Source organism: Chinchilla lanigera, unplaced genomic scaffold, assembly GCF_000276665.1.
Source record: "Chinchilla lanigera isolate Chin_1 unplaced genomic scaffold, ChiLan1.0 scaffold00092, whole genome shotgun sequence".
In the NCBI taxonomy this organism is placed as follows: Eukaryota; Metazoa; Chordata; class Mammalia; order Rodentia; family Chinchillidae; genus Chinchilla; species Chinchilla lanigera.
In genome coordinates this window covers 759,802-780,556 of record NW_004955493.1, presented here as the reverse complement: position 1 = coordinate 780,556, position 20,755 = coordinate 759,802, and the positions used below count along the sequence as shown (strand labels likewise).

The following is a 20,755-nucleotide window of genomic DNA, read 5'->3' as shown; positions in this document are numbered from 1 at the left end:
TGGTCAGCCTTGTAAGTAACTAAGGGATTAGCACTTAGTTGTTTTTTTTTTTAATCCATCCAGGATAGTTTTCAAATCAGCGTTCACTTCCTCAATCTTTACTTTTGTAAGTTGGAATATATGTGACTTGTGGCAGTCGCTGGATGGTAAGGCCCCTTGAACTGTCAACCACAGGAGTGGCTCCTATTGGCCAGGTCAGAACGAACCAAACTCCTCGAAGGAGAAACTGCTTACAAACCTCTAGCTACTCTGAGCAGAACATTCACGGGCCGAGAACACCATGTATGTAAGTCTGAGGCATTTAGCACTTCACCAAAATCAACAGGGCAGGATGGGGGTTAGAGGGGATCAGGAAGGGAATCATAGGCCATGAACAAGCAACGGTGAGGCCATCTTGATGGAAATTGTGGATGGAAGGGGCCGATTCACGTGAGAGACCATTTTGTTTTATTTTGTTTCAGACAGGGTCTCACTATGAAGTGCAGGGTGGCCTCAAACTCATGGCCATCTCCTGCCTCAGCCTCCTAAGTGCTGATACCGTTTTTTTTTTTTTTTTTTTGAGACACGAGACCCCCACTTCCCTTGCTCCCCTGATACACAGGGTTTCAATATCTCACAAGGAGTAAAACCCAACACTGAAAACTTTGTTACCGCTTTGTTCTACTTGCGCTTACGTGACATACATTCTGGACATTCTGTACCAGGTGGATAAAGCACAGTAAGTGTTTTCTTATTGCACTGACCAAGAGGAAAGCTGTATTGGTGCCATCTCAGTTAGCTCCCCTCAGACTGCAGGTCCCGACCAGCCCGGTGTGAGGAATCAGAGTGGAACAGGAAGCTCTTTCTCTGACCCTAGGTCCTTGGGACATGAGTAAGGGCAGCTCATCCACGTCTGATCTTTTCTTTAGGAGCTCTTTCCTGGTGATATCACCCAAGAACATGGTTAGATATATTTTAATTTATATTTTCCTTTCTTTCAAATCAAAGAACAAGTATTTTGTTGGGTTACGAAGTTGCATAAAATGAACAGGTTTTTTCCTGCCTTTGTAAAGGCCTGAACTAACTAAAAGACTGAAGTGACAATGCCAGAGCAGGGAGCTGAGGAGCACGTTTAATGTCAAGAGGAAAAGTGGCAGCATCAAGATCCTTTCAACGAAAAGAGGCCGAAACCCAACTTAAACCTATTCAAGGAAAAATGTGAATTTGTTTGCTTAAATAACAAAGTAATTCGAGGATAGTTCTGGCTTCACAACTGAAACGGTGTGAACAGAATGTGCTTAGGTCAGCGCTCTAGGCGTGGCTGACAAGCTCGCACGTATGCAGTACCAAGCTTCCCCAACAACTTGGCAACCCTAAAGGAAGAACTCTGTTTCCGAGAGTTCCAGCAGAGTCCCAGGCTCGGCTTCCCGGTCGCACACCATGCGCATTCTTGAGCCACTTGTTCCTGCTCTGATTGGCCGGGCCTGGCTTCTGTGTCCCGTTCTGGAGCAGAAGGGGAAAGCAGCCCCATGAAGCCATACGGGTTGAGGTAGGATAGAAGTTTCTTTTTTTTTTTTTTTTTCCCCGAACCAGGAATCGAACTCACGACCTTGCGCTTGCCAGGCAGGTGCTGTGCCACTGAGCTAAATCCCCAGCCTCTAGGATAGAAGTTTCCAAAAGGAAAATATTTACATTTGTTTTATTAACTGAAAACGAGAACACAGACCCTAATATTCCTCCGAGGGAAGACAAAGACGAGGGAGTATTTTCCTATATAAGTGGAGAGCAAGAAGTTAGAGATGCTGAACTTAGAGGGCGTCAAGGCTGCTCCGTGTTTGGCAGTAACACCGCGAGGGAGTGCAAGACCTCAGAGGAAGCAAGGCCTTGGTGCACCCAGGGCCCACAGGGACAGGCAACCCCAGCCAAGTTTACCACGCCCAGGCACAGGGTGGACTCGGCTGTCTTGGTAGGAATGGTCAGATGACAATGGCTGGAGGGGCCTTCCTAACGTATGCGCCACGGACACAACCTAGGTAATCCAATAACCGGTAAGTTTCCTACCCACAGGTGGAAGGGATCTAGTTGATTTTTAAGGGCCACGAGAGGAAGGTGGGGAGCAGCAGCCTGTTTGGGGAAATTTCCCCAAGTGCTCAAATGCTGAAAACTCCCCACGGAAGTCTGAGGGTGACCTCGTTACCTTTATGGTTCTTTGCATCCCACCCCAACAAGAAGAAAACCATAGATTTAGCTCATATATGAGCCAGGAATCATGCAACTGGGACAAGCTATTTTTATTTCCCTTTAGAGTAGCCAACGGGCAACATGGGACAGCAGGAGTCCTAGATTTGCAGTAAGGAAACCTAGGTTTAAAGCCCCGATTCTCCAATTACTAGTTAGGGAACCTTGGGGAGGCTGTTCACCCTTTTGATTTCAAGTTTTCTAGTCTGTAAAATATCACCGTTTACTACACAGAGGATTATGATGACATGGCAAAGCACGTAACGGACATATTTAGATGTTAATTTCTTTCTCTAAACTAATTGAATACCACTACTAACCACAGTACTCTTTTTTTTTTTTTTTTTTTTTTTTTTTTTTTGTTTTTTCTCCGGTACCGGGAACCGAACTCACGACCTTGCGCTTGCCAGGCAGGCGCTTTTGCCGCTGAGCTAAATCCCCAGCCCTAACCACAGTACTCTTAAAATAATGAATTGCCTTAATGGAGTAGTTGATGTGCTTCACGTACATGCCAGGTTATTTTGACACTTGGGAAAGCTTTATCTCAGGCCTAAATTTAAAGCAGCATTTCAAACGGCAAAAACTGGGAAACAAGCTGGGTGTGGCGGCACAGGGCGTAACCCCACAGGCAGGGAGGACGAGGCAGGGGATTGCCAGGAGTCTGAGCCCAGCCTGGGCTACAGTCACTTCAAGACCAGCCTGAACGCCACAGGGAGACCGTTTCAAGAAACAAAACAAAAAAACTAAACGACAACAATAGCAACTGGGAAACAAAAATGATTTTCTTTGACTGGCTCTTCAACTGTATTTCCGCTGGCCATAAAAACAAGGCAATATCAAGGGACAAGAATTTTATTTTTCAGTTTAAGGACATAGCTGAGTTGTCTAAGAGAACTAATATTAACTACCTGAACAACAGGAGCAGGACTGCCGGAGCCAGGACATGGTATTCGTTTGACTGACTTACCTGACGGGTAACAAATGGGCATTGATTTAATAGCGAACAAATGTAATTGGCCAAGTTCACCGAAGTGCCTTACAACGGCCAACTGGGGAGAACTGCATCTAAAGAGACCAAACCTTTGAGACTATCCTTTTAGCAGAAATAATGAAAACATCTTGGCAGGACCAAGTCTTTGCAAAACACAGCAGTGTACGGCTGCAAGGCAGCAGAGAACCCACACGCTGGAAGAAGGCCAGTGATCCCGGGATCACAGGCCGCTTGCGCCGTCTCTAAGGAGCAATGGTAGGGCACTGGGAACACAGCAGCAAAAGATGTCGCGTCCGTAAGCAAACCCCAGAGGCCAGTGAAGCTGACATCACACCGCTGCACAGATGAAGTGGCCGCCCTTATGAGGGCTGATCTGGGGAAGCCTCTGCCTGCAGCGAGAATTTTACGAAAACAGTATTGGTAGATAGGTTACTGGGTCTTTCAGATTTCCAGGAAATGTGATTTCATAATTTTCCTTTGTAACCTCGCCCTGAGCTTACTTCTCAGGAGTACAATGAGAGCGCTACAGTCCTGTAATCATTTATAACTCAGTTATAAATATTTAGTAATGATAATAATAACTAGCAGTTGAATGCTTACTGTGTGCCACTACTTCCTTTAAAATAAACCTTACGTGGTAGGTACAACTATTAGCTCCATTTTACAGATTATAAAACAAACACAAGGCTCACCAAATTTAGGTGATTAGGTCTGATCTAATCATCTGTCGTGTTGAATGCTCCGCTGAGCTCTTGCTGTGTGACTGGGAAAATCAGTAAGCATTTTGGAGGCCTCAATTTCTTCATCTGAAAATGGATATACTTGACACACTCTTTTAGATTTCATCCAACTCCAAAAATCTGAGTCTCATCAAAAGTCTCTTCTTGAAATTTAATTTTAGGTGGTCTTAGTCTGTTGAAGTGGGACTGATTTGCAAATACCTGAACATACCTGAGAAAGTCATTCTACAGTGTTTTCTTCTCCTGGGAGGGAAACCAAAACCAGAAAAAACCCCGAAGTTATACTATCTTTAATGCCATTTATAAATACCTGCCTTTATTTTGTTGCTGGGTTAATACGACCCAAGAATTGACTTTGCACAAAAGAATCCTCTAAAGTGGTGTTTTCCCTGTAATCTTTTCATACAGTGGCCAGAATAGAAGACTACGTCAAAAGTAAGGTATTTTTAAGCCCACGTTATTGCCATTTCCTAAGGTATTACCAAAGAAAAGGAGAAGGTCCCCCTGCCCTCACAAAGCTCAGTATAAGCCCGCCATTACAATTTCCAACTACCTATTTGTTAATGTGCATGGGGGGAAGCAAACCCTTCAAATACCTCTAATTCGTGCTGCCAAGCAGAATCAGATTTGGATGGTGTGAAGACAGTGATCTGAGACCAGCCTGGCTCGCCCGGAACTTCCCCAGCTGCAGCACTGACAGGGCCAAGTCCTGGAAAACCCTTCATCTCAGACAAGGACGGCTGAGAGCCCTAAGAAGCTCTCAAGCGCCAGAACCCAAGAACCCAAATGTTCACTGGATTTTAACCCGAGTCCCCGCGGGGATGCTGAAAGGGCGTATAAAGCAGCAGCAGCAGCAAAGGTATTTATTAGTTTTATTAGGCTGGGCTGGAAACCCCAAGAAAGCTACAGTAAAGCTGTGAGGGGAGCACAGGGACGAGTCTAAAGAACAAGGGTCTCTACACCGTCTTACACACCTTTTAAAATTCTGGAGGGAAAGATCCGAAGATCTCCCTCCCTGTGTGTAAGGCAGAAATGGAAGATGAAAGCGAAGATGGACCTAGGTCTGCAAGCAAGGGAGACAAGCACGGATGGCCTTCGGGGCTAAGGCTCAGCGAAGCTCACGGACACTCGAGGTGGAAGAGAGGCATAAATGTCCTTCACTGCTGAGCGACTCTTAGCACACAGGGCTGACCCCCACCCCGAACACTAACGGCCTCTCTCCCCGAGGGGCGGGCTGGGAGTGGGAGCGAAAGGGCAGAAGCTCCTTCAGCACAGTTCTTTTTTTTTTTTTTTTTGTCTTTTCTTCCGGTACCAGGAACCGAACTCACGACCTTGCGCTTGCCAGGCAGGCGTTTTGCCGCTGAGCTAAATCCCCAGCCCCTCCTTCAGCACAGTTCTAACAACACAACCAGCACGAGGCCTGGAAGCGCCCCGTGTGAGCACGGAGACCGCGATAAGAACTCAGTCTGCAAGGTCAAAGTTCATTTCAAAGTAATAGAAGGCTTTGTAGTTTCTTTAGTAGACAATTTATTTTGATAAACTTGCTCAATAACAAAAATACAAGTGAAGAAAATTATGTTCATTTTATACAGTTGTATTAACAATTTGTTTTGAAATTATTAATTGAAAAATGTTATAACCAATTAGAAAACAATTCTTAATAAAGTTGGGATAATATACAGACCTTGATCACAAACTCTTAAAATCTCTTGAGGTGATACAGCTGAAAGTTCTGTATAGGAAGTTCTCCCTACACAGGCCACTTCTGTCCTTCATGTATTTTTATCCTTCAAAAATTTTCTGAATGACAGCTGTTTTGAATTGTGAATGTAAATTTAATTTTTAAATAGATCCAAGTGGGTTGATAAAAGCTACTCCCATCAGAGTAACTTGTGGCTAGTCGTCTTCTACTAAAAGACAAAAAAATGCAACACGTTCTTCCCTGAGGCCCATGATGCAAAATCATGGCTCAGTGTATATCCAAAGTCGGTTTTCAATACTTTTTTTGGGCTTTTTCTCTAAGTCAACAGATTGTTTGTCACCAGGACTATTTATTATTTCACTTAAGAGATTAAACAGCAGGTTCAGAGAACAAGAAGTGGAGATATCAGAGCTTTAGGCAAAAGGGTAAATAAAAACCAATGAAGTGTTTTGGTCATCTAGAACATTAAGAGAAAAAAAAGACATCTTTTGAAAACAAAACAAATGAAACAAAATAAGTTTGTAAGAGGTGGAAGAGTCAGAAAAACTACATACACACATTAACAACATAGAACATGATTACCTTTGGAAAGAATCATACTGAAATGTTTGCTTTTAATGAACTGAAGATTTTTCTGCTTACAGATATTTAGGCATGTTCAATAGGAGCTTCCAAAACTTTCAAACTAATTCAGTCTTGTGCAAATAAAACCTAAAAATAGTTTTCAGCAGATTTTACAGTGATGTTCTTAGGTATGAGAAGAATGCACACTCTAAAAACAATGTACCAGACAAAAGTTTTGACAAATGATTGCACCATAAAACAGTGTTTTATATACAGTTTACAAGATATGGTTTCCTGCTATAAATTAATACTGTACTATATAGTACTTATAGTGACCTTTTTAAAAGCAACTGCTATCAGTTGGCTATCTTTTCACTTACAGGATTTACAGAAATTTCTATGAATGAGTCGATGTCAGTGTTTGGTCTGGAAAAGCACGAAGTCTTGTCCTCACACACTACTAGATGGGGTGGTCTCAGTCCTGGGGTAAGGGCTGAAGGACTAGGGGGACTTTTCCCTACCAGCCCTTTACACACTGGACTCCAGGACAGTGATGAAAGCAAAGACAACAGGGTGGTTTGGGTAACAGATACAAATAAAACCTTAAATTCTGTAGTCTTATATGCAATACCACTGTAAGTGAAAGAAGTAAACAGTGGGGAAATTCTTAGCAGCTGAGAAACTTTCTCTCCCCATGCTTATGATCCAGTTAAAAATACTTTGAGAAACTATTTACAATAAAATCCCTCTTTTGGAAGAGAAAAGCTCTTGGTTGTATCATAAATTAATTTGAACAATACTCTGCAAACACTTTATCTTAGTGGTATAATGGCGATAACCAAAGCTTTCCTCCAGAATGATCCATTTGACGAGGACTAATCAAATCGCAAGAACTGCAATCCCAAATGTCCACAGAACACACCTGGTGTATTCTTAGAATTTACTAGATGTCATGATACTTGGGGGAAAATGGTCTTCCTCGGATTTTCCAAGTTTTGGGTTTTTTTTTAAAGCTGGGGAAGGGCAAGTACAACATTCCCCTCCAACACTCAAGGAATGCACCACAGGGTAGTACAAATCCTCGCCCTCGGCTCCCCAGTGAGCTGAAGCACGGGGTTGTTCTAATGAAATACTGTCGGGTCGACATTTTAGTCAGATATATGAGTATCGAGCAAGCCAGTGTGAAACACATCAAGCTCTTCCACTTCATACTAGGAACACCCGAGGAGGTCGCCCCATCCTCCAAGTGTCTGTTTGTAACTTAGCTTCTTTAAAAAAAATGCGTTCACTTCTGTTTGTGTGAAACACGGGCTTCGCGGGACCGACCTCTACTTAGTGGCAGGGACATTTGGGTCGTCATTTCACTTTGAAAGAGAAAAAATTTAGCTCTATTGCCATGAAACACCCTCCTACCCATGTTTTAAACAGGAGTTACTATAGTGTTCACCAGAAAAAAAACTACGCGTTGACGTGAAGGCATGGGAATGTGGAGAAGAGAAACACCACGTTTTGAAACTACTTACGAGTTCAAAGGTTAGCTGTATGCTTTCTTTAGGGAAGAACTTAAAGCTGTGGGTGTAGTACAGCTTTTGATGTAAATGCAAAACCGTTAGCTTTTAGCAAACAAAGGCATGTAGCATATAAAGAAAATATTGTATTGCTCAAGTATTTGGTAAAGATCTATTAATAATGCTTACAGATAAAAAGAACAGAAATTTAATTTTTTATGGCAGAGTGAAATTAGTGTAAATAGCCAAAACAGCCAGATATTTGCTAGTGAACTTTGTAGTTATGTAAAGTTGTGTGCTTGAACATATAAAATGCATTATTAATGTAACAGACCCAAGCCAGTAGAAAAAAAGAATCTCTATACAATAGACAACAGTTGCCAATAATTTAAATATAGTGTCAGATTCCCCAAATTATAAGGTTTGACATGATCTTACCTTCTACTATCATATACAAATAAATTAACCCTAGAAATTTTTAGCTTAACTTAAAATTGCACCTAGAAAGGTATGGAATTATTTGTACCTATTACAAAGACCTGTGAAAATCAAGGGCTGCTACAAAGAATGAGGTAAACTGAAGACGCCCTCCGCCGCGCAGCCTTCAGGTAAATGGCTTGTTTTCTACGGAGTTCTAGGTTTGCACACCACAGTGTTTTGCTAGCAAAGCATTCAGAATTCTCTTCCAGGAACTGTGTGCATGTGTGCGGATATAAATTCACACACACACGCACACACACACATATATACACACTGTATACGGCATCAGCAAAATATATATATTATATATATTTATATAAATATAAGGAAGATTTCCCCCACCCACCCCAAACAACATGTCTTTAGTGTCTGATTTCTCTTTTCTTGTTTTGTACACAGAACTGAGGGAATTTCAGAATTTTTACATGTATTTCAGCAAACACGTTCTGATCTATTGGCTTCTTGGTACAGTACTGCAACGCAATTCATTCTGGTACCAAAGGCTTAACCGTGACAAGGAAGCTGTGAACGCTCATTGCTTAGGCGGTGAGGCCAGCCTCACACCAGCTTCGCTTGCATCCCTCTGGTCCACCACGATTCATAAATACTTAGACTTTTTTCCTCAAACGAATCATTAGACATTAAAATGGAAGCACAGAGCCACCAAGGGCCACATGCTTTTCAGCGTGAAGCGTTCTCCTTCACTAGGTTGCTATCACAGTGCAGACTGCCTGCCTGAATATGCTCAGGAGATTTAGTCAATATTGTCTGTATTTGGTTACGGAAAAGGCTCTCCTCATTTGCTTAAAATCCAAAGTGCATAGTGAGAACAAATCAAAGAATTGTTTCTTTCAACATCAGTTTCATCTAAGCATCTTCCTCTGAGAGGTTTGCTCAGATACCTTGTCTCTGTCCTCCCACCCTCCTAAAAAAAAAAAAAAAAAAAGTCAAGCAGTTTAGACATTCATCAGCCTGGTAAACAAACTTTGCCAGCAAATAGAAGTCCTACTATCGTAAAGAAAATTGATAAGACAAAAAGTACATATGATGACCCAACTACTGTGTTGTTGGGTAATTTATAAGGTTGGCCTCCGACTTCATTGATGTAAAATCCTATTGGGAATATTAGGGCAGCCATACAGAAAAGGATCACTGAAAAACAAACCAAAACACAACATTAGTAACACGGCTTGGTGATTGAGAAACAGAAAATCTGCCACAAAAGAAGTTTATAGGAGGTACTGTGGGTTACTAACAAGATTAAACCCATTAAAACATGGACCACTTGACTTGCATATATTACAGGTCTTATATTATCACTGACACTTAATTGGATATAATAAAAGTTGTATTAGCCCTGTTAAGGATCATTGTGAATTATCAGCACCAGGAAAAGTCAAGCCTACTAAGTGTTCATATATACTATTCATAACCCTGTATACTAGTAATTAAGGCCACTGGCTAGAACCAACGCTACGTTCTGGTCCTGCTACTTACTGGCCCACAGCCGCAGGCCTCCAGCTCCTTTCTGAAAACGGGAGTATCAGGGGACAGACTAATTTCACAGGCCTAGCACAGCGCCAGGCCGACAGGAAGTGCCAAAGGAATGCTGCACACTGCTATCACCACAGCTCCTACCCTGTCAATTGTCTTTTGCAATTCGTGCAAGGAACTGGAAGAAAAGGTATGCAAAAATAAGTTTGTTTTGTTTTTGGAGACAGGGTCTCACTATGTAGTTCAGGCTGGCTTTGAACTCACTATGTACCCCAGGCCAGTCTCATACTCGAGATCCTCCTGCCTCAGCCTCCCAAGTGTTAGGATTACAGGCGTGCACCACTACACCTACCTAATACAATTTATTTTCCCCTAAATTAGCTAGAAGAAAAAACACTAAATCTTTGGGATGATTATTAGCAAACTGACAGAGTGGTTATCTCTCGCCTCTGTCACATTTTTGAATATGTGGAAATGCTAAAGTGTGGAAGGGTAAGAAACACTGGGTTTTATGTATGAGTGCAGTAAAATCTATTATTCACTAATGTTTCTAGAAAAGTATCAGTGTGTGGATAGAAGGAATTCCATAGTCTAATGCTTTAGCGAACAGGGTGCCCCCCTGTGTCATCAAAGTGCTCTTCTCAGTAAACAAAAATTACCTACAGAGAGGGCAGCTTTCCTAAGAAAATATTTTTGTTTTTTCAAAGACATATTGTTCAAATATTCCTAATCCTTCACATTTCTCGGGAGCAAAAGCACTCCCTCGGTAGAGATTTCTAGTTACTGTATGAGGAAGGGAAGCTTTCCATTATTAATGCAGTGAGATCATTTCAAACCAACCCTGCCTCAGGAATACAGGCAGAACCCTGGCAGAACACATTAGCTGACACTGTCTGTACAACTTTGTGTGTATATTAATCAGTCGGTGCAATTTAACATAGGAATCCTTAAAAAGCCAATTATATACCCTTTCCTAGATGGAATGCCTTCAATATATTAAAAAGCAACATTTACTTAAGTAATATACTACTCAAAAGTATAGCAGCATTCTGCTTTGCACCATTTACGTAGACTTTATGTTATACCGACATAGATAATATTTCATTTTGGGTAAAATGATCCAAAAACATTACATAAGTGAACTTGGAGTCTTTCCAACACCTATTAGAGAACAGATGAAAAGTTCAGGCATTAAATCTTACTAGTTCTTGGTCTTTCTGTTGTATAGTCAGCAACAAACAGCTTTACAAGTGTGACTGACCACTTACCAGTGCTATCATTAACTGCAAGGGTTCTTACAGCTGAATACAGTTTGCTGAGTAAAATACAACCAAATCTAGGCAGCTATAGACAAGCTAATAAAAAAACAAAGAGTTCCGGGCGTGATGGCAGAAGCCTATAATCGCAGCACTCAGGGATGTTAAGGCAGGAAGATCAGAAGTTTGAGCCCAGCCTGGGCAACTTAGTGAGACCCTGCCTCAAAATAAAAAATAAAAAAGGAAACACGGATATAGCTCAGTGCGGAGGGCCTGGGCTCAAGCCCTAGCATAACAGCAAACCAACTTTCTGAAGCACTACAGCAGTCTGGAAGAAGATGCTGAAGAGACACGCATTACGCTGCTCACTCTGCTAACGGCTGTGTGTGGGCAGCTTTATGTTTGTTTTCTACTGATAAGTCCAGACTGACTGTGGGGTGCTCATTTAGGGACTACAGTGAGAACTTAACATTCTCAGGAAATTAAAAAAATTCCAAATTAGGGGCTGGGGATATAGCTCAGTGGCACAAGCGCCTGCCTGGCAAGCGCAAGGTCCTGGGTTTGATTCCCAGTACCAAAAAAAAAAAATTCCAAATTGGTTAGAAAGTCTAATCAATGTTATGGAAGCAGTGAACTCCTATTCAAACGCTGGTTTAAATCCTAGGAATTATATTCTTTATACTTTCCAGGGACCAGATTTAAGAGAGGCAGACGCCTCTTTCTTTTAAATTACTGAGAACTATGTAGATATAGTACTTTGGCTCATAAAATATTATAAGCATTGCCATGTATCACCTAAATAAGCTTGTAAAGGTGTAACTTCATATCTTCCATGGCAGGGGTCATTTGGTGCTAAGAGTGAGAAGTCAGGTGTGCTGGGAGACACGGCATTAAGACACAGCAGCAAAGGAGCAGAACAGGCTTGGACTTAGAGAACAGGTCTCATTTTCTTTTCTTTTGCCCCCATGGGCAAGATCCATCACGCACGGCTCTCTTCTGAGATGTATTTCCTCAGCGCACGCTGCCATTTGAGCTCCCCTCACATTACTATAAAAAGTGCAGCCTAACTGGAAGTGAAATACGTATGATAAGGTAAGTCTTCAAGGGCTGAAAGGAGTCATTAGGGGGAGCTCGATTCCTCTCACAACTGTCACCCCAGAAGACTAGCTGTGATAACAGAAACCATATTTAAGGAAATGAAGATGATAGCTCTATGCCTACTTAAATAAAATCAACCCTAAAATATATTTAAAAATAAAAAATGCAGAATACTGTAAAAATATTCATGTAAATATATGAGACACAGACATGTGCATATTCCCTACATGGAACACTTCCAGCAGTGAATTTCATCACCTAGTTTAACAGTGACTGGATGGCTGGGTGACTTTTCACGGCACAAGTGACTTTTCACTCTGTTAGTCTTTTCAGAGACTTTTAATTATGTATCATATACATGTATTATCTCCAAAAGTTAGCTTGACCAAAATAGAAAAATATATTGCATTTGGGATTGATTATACATACGTACGTTTTCTGCTGAAGGAGAATGACCTACACAGATAACACTCTCCTTTTTTCCCTCCCTCTACTGGGTCACGTGATCCAATAGCTCATGTACGTGTCTTTTATATATGCTTTGCCTCAGACAACTTTGCTAAATTACAGTTTAGATTTCTGGTATTCAGAGCATATGCACTCCCAAATTTCAACTAAATGCTGACACTAAATCCTTTTCTGATACTTAGTATGCAATCTCTCCAGATAAGTGGTAAGTGTCTATGAATAAAAGAAACAGAATTATATCCTCCTTAAACTCCTCACTGGTACTCGTCAGCTGCCCTGTCTTCACAACTGTCTGTGGCCCGTCTTCTCTAGAAAAAATCTGTCTCGGGGGTTCTCCTTGACAGAGGAAAGATCATCAACTTGTTTCACATTGCTTAACAAGGGTGCACAAGCTTTTTATATTAAATGCAACTTACTTGATCTAAATTTTAAAACTGTAGAGAGAAAAATAAAACAACAGAGTAAGAAACAGACGTGAAAGAGAAAGTTTCACAGAAAGCTAAGGAGAAACAGACCTGTAAGGGGATGTTATTCTCCTACAGCCTTCAAGATAAACTGAGTTTTAACATTAACAGGGATAATGAGCTTATACTTTAATCATACTAGTTCTAAATAAAAATAGCAAGTGACAGTAAACTGTGTTCTAATACCTAGTTTTAGAAACTTAGGCAAACAAGATGATTTTGAGACAGTGAACTGGAAGCTAAGTCTCACAGTACGTGGCGCTGGTACTGTCACCCCGTCTCTGTGGAGCAGAAGGTACTACTGCCATTGGGGCCAGAGTTCCTCACTGCGGGGAGTCGTCCTGTACCTGAGGAGGATGCTCAGCAACACTTACTGTTGCCTCTAACACTGGACCAGTGGGTAGCTGTGACTATCGAGGAATTTTTCTTTTTTTTTTTTTTTGGTTTATCTCCGGTACCGGGAACCGAACTCATGACCTTGCGCTTGCCAGGCAGGCGCTTTGCCGCTGAGCTAAATCCCCAGCCCCCCGAAGAATTTTTCATATATTGCCACATGTCCCTCAGGGTACAACGCTGCTTTAGAGAGAAGGGAGTAAAAAAACAAAATTACAGGAATAGCTTCTTTGTGCATTTAAATTTTTGTTTAACTTGGGATAAGCTTCTGATGTGTTTTGAAATTAAGCCAATTTTGCAAAGTACAAGAGATTGTATAGTATAAAAAATTATCATGCCATTTGGTATAGCTTAAGGGAGTAAGAAATGTTGATAAACAGTTATTAAATAACCAAATGTGTTGCTGATTCTTGAATGGTCATACAACAATACACAACAGAAACTCAAAATAATGATATGAAGTAGCAATTCACCACCTTCATATAATTTATATTTTTAATATTTTTCTAGATTTATCTTTATTTTGATAGAAGATACCAAAACCTTCATGAAGATTCAGGTTAGTGACAGCTCCTTAGTCACAAACCTGAAATGACTTATATCATAATGTGATAAATAATAGGATTCATTAAAATAGCAATTCATACAAAGCAGTTAAACTGTGGACGTCCTGGTCTTGCGGGAAGAGTCTGCAGAGCTGACGGGACTGTGAAGAGTTTATCTCACGGGCATACGCAGAATGGTGCTGTTTGAGGGTTACGTAGTCCTTGTTAAGATTCTTGGTTATCTCCGCACAATAGCAGCGTGTGCCTTCTAGAGAAGGTAGAAGACATGTTACTTACTTCCAGTGAATGCTATCCAACGAGCATACTTTGTAGCTTCTCTTCGCCAGTGGGAAGCCACCAGCAAAGCACATGTGACAGTCAGTGAAATGATTCCCATGATGATAAAAAACAGAGTGGTGACCCACTCGGGGGGCAGCCGGGGAGGGATGCACGTCCGATCTCGTCCGTGGATTGTCTGACACTGCCGCACCAGGCCCACAGTGAGTGCTCCTGGGGAGATGCAAAAGGCGGCAGCAGTTTAGCAGGTCTCGCATACGGAGTACTTCCCACGACCACCCCTCTCCTTAGTCTTTAAATCTTGTCTGTCTGCGGGTCACTCACGTACTTAACTCCCAGCCCCCCTTTAAAGCACTCTGCTGTCCTTCATCATACAGCAACACCGGACATAACAAACACAATGAGCTTCAAAACCAAAGCAAACCCCAACCTTACAGAAGCCACAAAACGCAGATAAGGGCAGTTAGCCCAGTTGTTCGTTAAAGAAATACCTTCCTTCTGAGTGCTTTTGCCTGGCACTGCTCTAGACTCCAGACAAGTAACAGTGAACAGGACAGGTGAGGTTCCCGCCCTCTTTGAACTTGCAAACTATCAGAAGGAACTGTGACTTTTCTATTCTCAGATTCATTTAGGAAACTGAAAAACTTGAAACATGTCTAACCACAATACACAAATAAAATTAAATAACAGATTAAATATAAGAAGTGATATGTTTATCAAAGTTAAAGGATCCAACTCACCAATTTTTATACAATTACAAATGTTCATATTGCCAAATCATTACTGGCATGCTTCAGCAGAAAAGCACACAGGCAAATGACAATGGTAATTTTTAAAGCTCCCCCCCGCCGTATTTAAATGACACAAATGCCTTTTGTAAAACATCAAGTGTGTTCTTTCCATAAGCATTCTCTTGTCACACCCAAGGGCCCAGGACTGGGGATGTGGCTCAGTGGTAGAGCTCTTGCCTTGCATGCACAAGGCCCTGGGTTTGATTCCCAGGACTACAAGGAAAAAAACCCCAAACCAACAAATCTAAGGAACCAGTCTATAAAATTGAGGTGAATTAACTTACAGAAACCCAAATCCAGAAAGTAGAGTATTTTCTCCTCTTCCTCAATGAGAAGAATAAAATGCAAGAGGAACTGAAGATGGGAAAATAGTTAACCAAAAGTACAAAAGCAGAAATTTTGGAAGCTGCTGAAAACACAAGAGACTTCTGCATCTTTATTTGGGGAGGGGGTGTCTTATTTTGGTCTGCATTATTCTCTCAATATAAACACAAATTAAAAATAATAAACACACTGACATCAACATCAGCACTTGTCGTGAAAAAGGGCCTTCTGTGAAGTCAGCCAGTCAAATTCCTAGAAGCTTCTTTGGTGGGAGAAGCGGAGCAGGGTGGATGTGTCAGTACCGACGTATGTGTGCACACGCAAGGCTGCCGGAGGGATCTGTGCCGTGTTACTTGTGTTTTGCCACTGACACATTTTTAGAAATAACGCCATGTGTTAAAAGAAAGCTAAGCAAGAAATCACACCTGCCCTCAAAATTGTCTGTTTTCCTCCTCATGTGAAATCCGACCACAAGTCTAAGTAGAGTGAAACAAGTTGTGCGTTTTCTCCCAAATATCTAACAATTAGGCCCACGTGGCAATTCCAGCACAGGTGTAAACAGCATTGCAATTATGGGGTTGTCGCAGGCAGGACAGAGGCAGACAGGACAAGGTGAACAAATCTGCACAGTAATGTCATCCACTATGCCCCCCCACCCGCTGCCTGGAGCTGAATACAACTTCACAGGCCAAAGAGAGGTATGTCCAGTGAAAATACCTGGTATTATTGCTAAGCTTTCAAGTTTCATGGTAAGTGCTTGCAACTAGAAGAAGAGACAAGCAGGTACCAGGGAGCTGCAAACTGTTCTCAAACTGAAACACTAAAAAGTTTCCTTCAAGAGATTACTTGAGAGGAAGCAGTGTCTTATAATAATGCATTTATTGTAATTTTGGAAATAGAGAAGGCATTCACAGCAGTGCCTAAGAATGCCCAACAGGAAATAGCTCTGGTCCTTCAGGAAAGACTTGCAACAAATTACTCTCTTACAGTCACTGCTCATTTATAAAAGCCGTAATTGCTGTAAGAATATGGACTCCAGGCAATGAAAGACCCTCCGACAAAACGCAGTACTGCGGATTCCGATTATAGAAGCAACTTTTTTCATAACACACAAATAAAGTTCCATTGATAACTATATAGTATCTACTGGACTTAGATTTATATTTGAGAGTTTTGGCTGACAAATATTTAAAACTGTAGATTTATTAAATCTAATTAGAACAGCTCTCCTTGAAAATATCACCTAGTATCCTCACAGTTTCTCTTTCTTCGGTTATGGATATGATGAGGAAGGATGAAATTCAACTTAACCTTCTATCACTAAGCTTTCTGAGCAGGTTTGCTTTCTCCTTCCTTTCCTGCCTGACGTGCTATGCCAAGAGACTATAAACAGAACAAGTACGGAAATGAAAATCACAGATACCTTCCACAAACCACCTGGAAATAACCTGACAGATGTGCAGGTTTGAACAAACTATGTTCTTACATTTACAGACTTCCTTCTCACAACGAATCAGGACTAAACATTCAACAGTTCTGTCCTGGAAGGAGACAACAGCTAATTCTAACTGACAGCCAGAAGACACACTGCACATAAGAATATCAATACGCAGAGTGTTTAGCTGTGGGCTGGCTGCGGCCTAACCCTACAGCACGTGCTCAGCACACATTCGGCCTGGCTTCGATCCCCAGCAGCATCCCCTGCATCGAGCGAGTGGCAGTCGTGTTTAGCACCACTACAGCAGTCAGATACTCCAAAACTGACATGCTGTCTGCTTTCAGCAAAGGTAGACTTTACTTAAATGTACTGTGAAGGAGCGAGAACAATGGTCGAGGTTTCTTGTAACTCATTTTCTACAGTAAGACTCTTAAATCCACAAAACTTGTATAGTAGCTATACACCTTCCTTAAGCTAACAGGAATCTGCAAGGGTAACGGTGCTGCTACTCGTCTTGTAAATTCAGCTAGTGTTAGTACCTATACATTCACTTCCTGCCCACAGATTAAAGTCCATCCCTTTGATAGTCAAGACTTTACTTCAAATTTTCCTAACACTTTTGTATCACAGAATCATGCCATGCCCTTGATTTTTCTTTTTTTTGAGACAGGGTCTCACTATGTAGTCCAAGCTGGCCTTGAACTCACTACATATGCCAGGTTGGCCCCAACTTTGCAGCAAACCTCCTGTCTCAGCCTCCCAAGTGCTGGGAGTACAGATGTACACCATCACACCTGGCATGCCTTTGATTATGAAAGGTAGTGTGTGTGTGTGTGCGCGCGCGCGTGTGCTAGATATTGAATCCATGCCCTTGCATGTGGCTAAGTTCCTAAGCTAAAAGCCCAAAAGATAACTTCTTTTACCTAAGATAGATGCGAACTTTTCAGAGGCAGTAATGGCGCCTTCTAGTTCACTGGAAGCCTCCAAAATGGCTCATAGCCGTGAAGATGAAACAGGAATGAAAAAGCACTTGGTGACTTTAAATGAATTAAAAACAAGCTAAATTTAAAACTGCACTGCACTGAATAAGTTGTCCCGTAGAGCTATCTTAATGCGGGTTCTGCAGCACACCTGTATTAAGCACAGGCTCAGCCATTCACTACTTTTTGTTTTAGCCAAGGGGTCTTTTGCCTCTTGAAGGGCCCTATAACTCCATTCCCTAAACACCACTCTCTTTACCCTGCAGCTGTTTCCTAGGCAACCAGTCCAGCCAAATAAAGGAATGAAAGTGGGAACTACAGCATCTCACATGTCTCCCAGGACCTCACCTGTGTTACCACACATAAAAGGAAAGTCCTAGCAAGCGCTGCCCAGTAAGTGGGGCAGCTTAACTACAGCAGCTTTTGATACGCACCATCTGTAGGTCTAGACGTGCGGAGATGACTCAGTGCGGCCAGCTGCCAGCTGTCTGCTGCCACAGAGGGGGTGATGACAAGGTCTGTCAGCACCACACGTCACAGCAGTGTTACAGGAAAGCTGCAGCCCGGGGACGCGAAGCGGGGGACGCGAAGCGGGGCACACGGCTGCCAGAGCCCGCCAACAGCAAAAGTGTACTCACAAAAACAAAAAGTTTTAAAAGGGCAAAGCATGCAAAGTGCTCATCAGGCTGGTCAGACGGCTTTGGCACGCAGGGATTGGGCCTGAGCAACATGGTGACGTTAAACTCTGCGGTCTGGGCTCGGGTGTGACAGTGGTGGACTGGTGCACAGGGTCCTGGGTTCAATCCCTGCATCCTCCCCGCCCCCCAAAACTGTCGTCCTACACAGCCTCTTCACGGTTCCTTCTTCTCACAGTGCCGCTTTCTCCTCAGGCGGCTTTCCCTGTTACTTCTGGGAACCCTGATCGGACCTGCGTGAGCTCTGCCACTGATACAGCCCTGCGGCTGCACGTTCTCTCCCCAGACATAACAACCTGCTCAGCTTGTTGATTACAGACCAGAAATGCTTCACCACAAATGTCTTAATGATTGAGAAAAGCTTAGCACAGCGCCCCTCCCAAAGGCATTTGTATTTAGCAAGGTATAGTATTGCAATTTAATTAAAAAGATGGAATTTCACACTTTAGTAGTAGTTTGGCTGAAACAATTTAGAACTGGGGACAGGTAAAAATGAGAAGGGCCCGGGAAGGGGGTGTAGATGACGACACACACCTTCCTAGCGAAGCCACGCCCGGCAGCCCGCGCTTGGCACGAGCAGATGCACAAACACAGGGAAGAGCAGCCTGAAGGTAACTGAACCGATCTTCACGTACTTAATGTTTTTCCTCTAGAAATACAGGTCGCAGTAGGACTTTATCTGCTGTGCTTTCTGCATTCTTTCTTAGGACACAGGTGCTTATAAATAGTAAACTGGCCCGAAAGAGTGAACAGGTAAAACAAAGAACTTATGAACCAGACAAGGGCACTGAAAATCTGAGGGCCGTACGCGGAGGCTAAGCGCGAGGTCCACTCTAGAGGCCTCCAGCCTTCCCGCTGCCTCCTCCCTTCTAGCCCCTCCCTCGCACTGTGAGCCCCTGCGGTACTCCCTCCCTCCCACTGGATTCCCGCTGTCTTCACTGCGTCTGCCCAGCCGAGGATCCTGAAGCCATTATCCATTTTGTCCATGGTGCTGAATGCGGACGGAGAAAATCACGCATCGGAGAGGAGGGCTGCCGCTGTAAATTCCTAAATTTCAATCTCAGGACCATCACTGCTGCCCAGAAATGACCTGCGTCTCCACATTTCTGTGCTTCTCCACTGTTTGCCGGGACTTCTGCAAATCCTGCATTCTTCTTACAACTCTCAGTCAGTAGGTGCCCAGGTCTACCATGCTGCGAAGAGGTCACGGGAGCGCAACTCTTCACCTGCCCACTGTCGAACCTACGAACTTACCTGCACATACTCATCCACACACCCTACCAGCGCCTGTGCTTCGAAGCCCGTCCTCTCACTTCCTTTGGGATCTTGCCAAATGTTTCTTTGACTTTGCTTCTCATACTGATCTACTTGAGCCTCAAACATGCTTGAATGTGCTTAAGTCTCCGTCACCGACAGCACCACCGCACTACCCCCAGCTGCCCTCACTGGTGTCTCGCTCCGTGCCTGCCTCGTTCTGCCTAAGCTCCACTGCCTGCAGCCTCATCGAGAGCTCCTGGCCTCACCTCCTACAGGTTCTCTCACCCCACCTACTGTGTAGCGTGGCTTCTGACCCAACCACCTCCCTGAAAGAGGGTTTGTGGCTGGAGTCTTTGCTTATACTAAGGGGTATTTCCAAGCCCGCACCTTAACCTCCAGCAGCATTTGGTGTCACTTTTTCAAACACATTTCTTTTGATTTTGGTGACTCCATGTTCTACTCGTTTCTCCACTATCTCTTAAGTTTCTTTCTTCTCTCTCTTTTATCACAGACTTTCTCTTCCTCTGCCATTCATCAATGTTTTGTGTGGTTTTTTTTTTTGTTTGATTTTAGTTTTCTGAGACAAGGTTATGCTATGTAGTCCAGGCTGATCTTGAACCTGACTATGTAGTCCAGGCTGGCCTGGAACTTGTGAGAATTCTCCTGCCTCAGCCTCACAAGTGCTGGGATGACAGGCATGTGCCACCACACTGGGAAATATATGGTGTTTTGAAGGGGTCTCTCTTGAATGTGGCTCTTCGGCATACACTCTCTCCTAAGCCCAACCTGTAAAACAGCCGACAAGAGTCTGAAGGATATTGCTGTTTTTCTAGTTTTCCCTTTAGTTTTCATGCTCAGTGCTCAAGTTCAGTTCCAACTCTTGTACACCTGTATGTTCTCCTGTACGACACACAGGCACATACAAGGCCTTCACACGTGTTCCTGTGCCTGCAGTACTCCAAACCTCTTCCAGTGGCTCCTACCTGGGCTTAGAACTACAACTGCAGCTTGGAAGTCACTTCTGGGACACCTTCCTTGACAAGGTCTTAGACC

At 42.9% G+C, this 20,755-nt stretch overlaps 1 protein-coding gene across 1 annotated transcript; it reads right to left on the bottom strand.

The window, feature by feature from the left end:
* Positions 1–8,560: 8,560 nt before the first annotated feature.
* Positions 8,561–19,828, bottom strand: LOC102012447 (chromosome unknown open reading frame, human C16orf52). The gene is made up of 5 exons (XM_013504743.1): positions 19,700–19,828; positions 19,536–19,638; positions 18,185–18,268; positions 14,218–14,430; positions 8,561–9,354 (listed from the first exon to the last, which is right to left on the bottom strand). Exons 1-5 carry the CDS (start codon positions 19,826–19,828, stop codon positions 9,170–9,172), a joined length of 714 nt encoding a protein of 237 aa, XP_013360197.1. The 3' UTR covers positions 8,561–9,169.
* Positions 19,829–20,755: the final 927 nt, after the last annotated feature.

Coding starts and splice junctions, on each gene's coding strand:
- LOC102012447 (XM_013504743.1), bottom strand. CDS start 19,828: ATGTTTGAGGCTCAAGTAGATCAGTATGAGAAGCAAAGTCAAAGAAAC. Junction 19,639..19,699: donor GTGTGGATGAGTATGTGCAG/GTAAGTTCGTAG, acceptor ACCTCTTCGCAG/CATGGTAGACCTGGGCACCT. Junction 9,355..14,217: donor TTGGATAGCATTCACTGGAA/GTAAGTAACATG, acceptor TTTGTTTTTCAG/TGATCCTTTTCTGTATGGCT.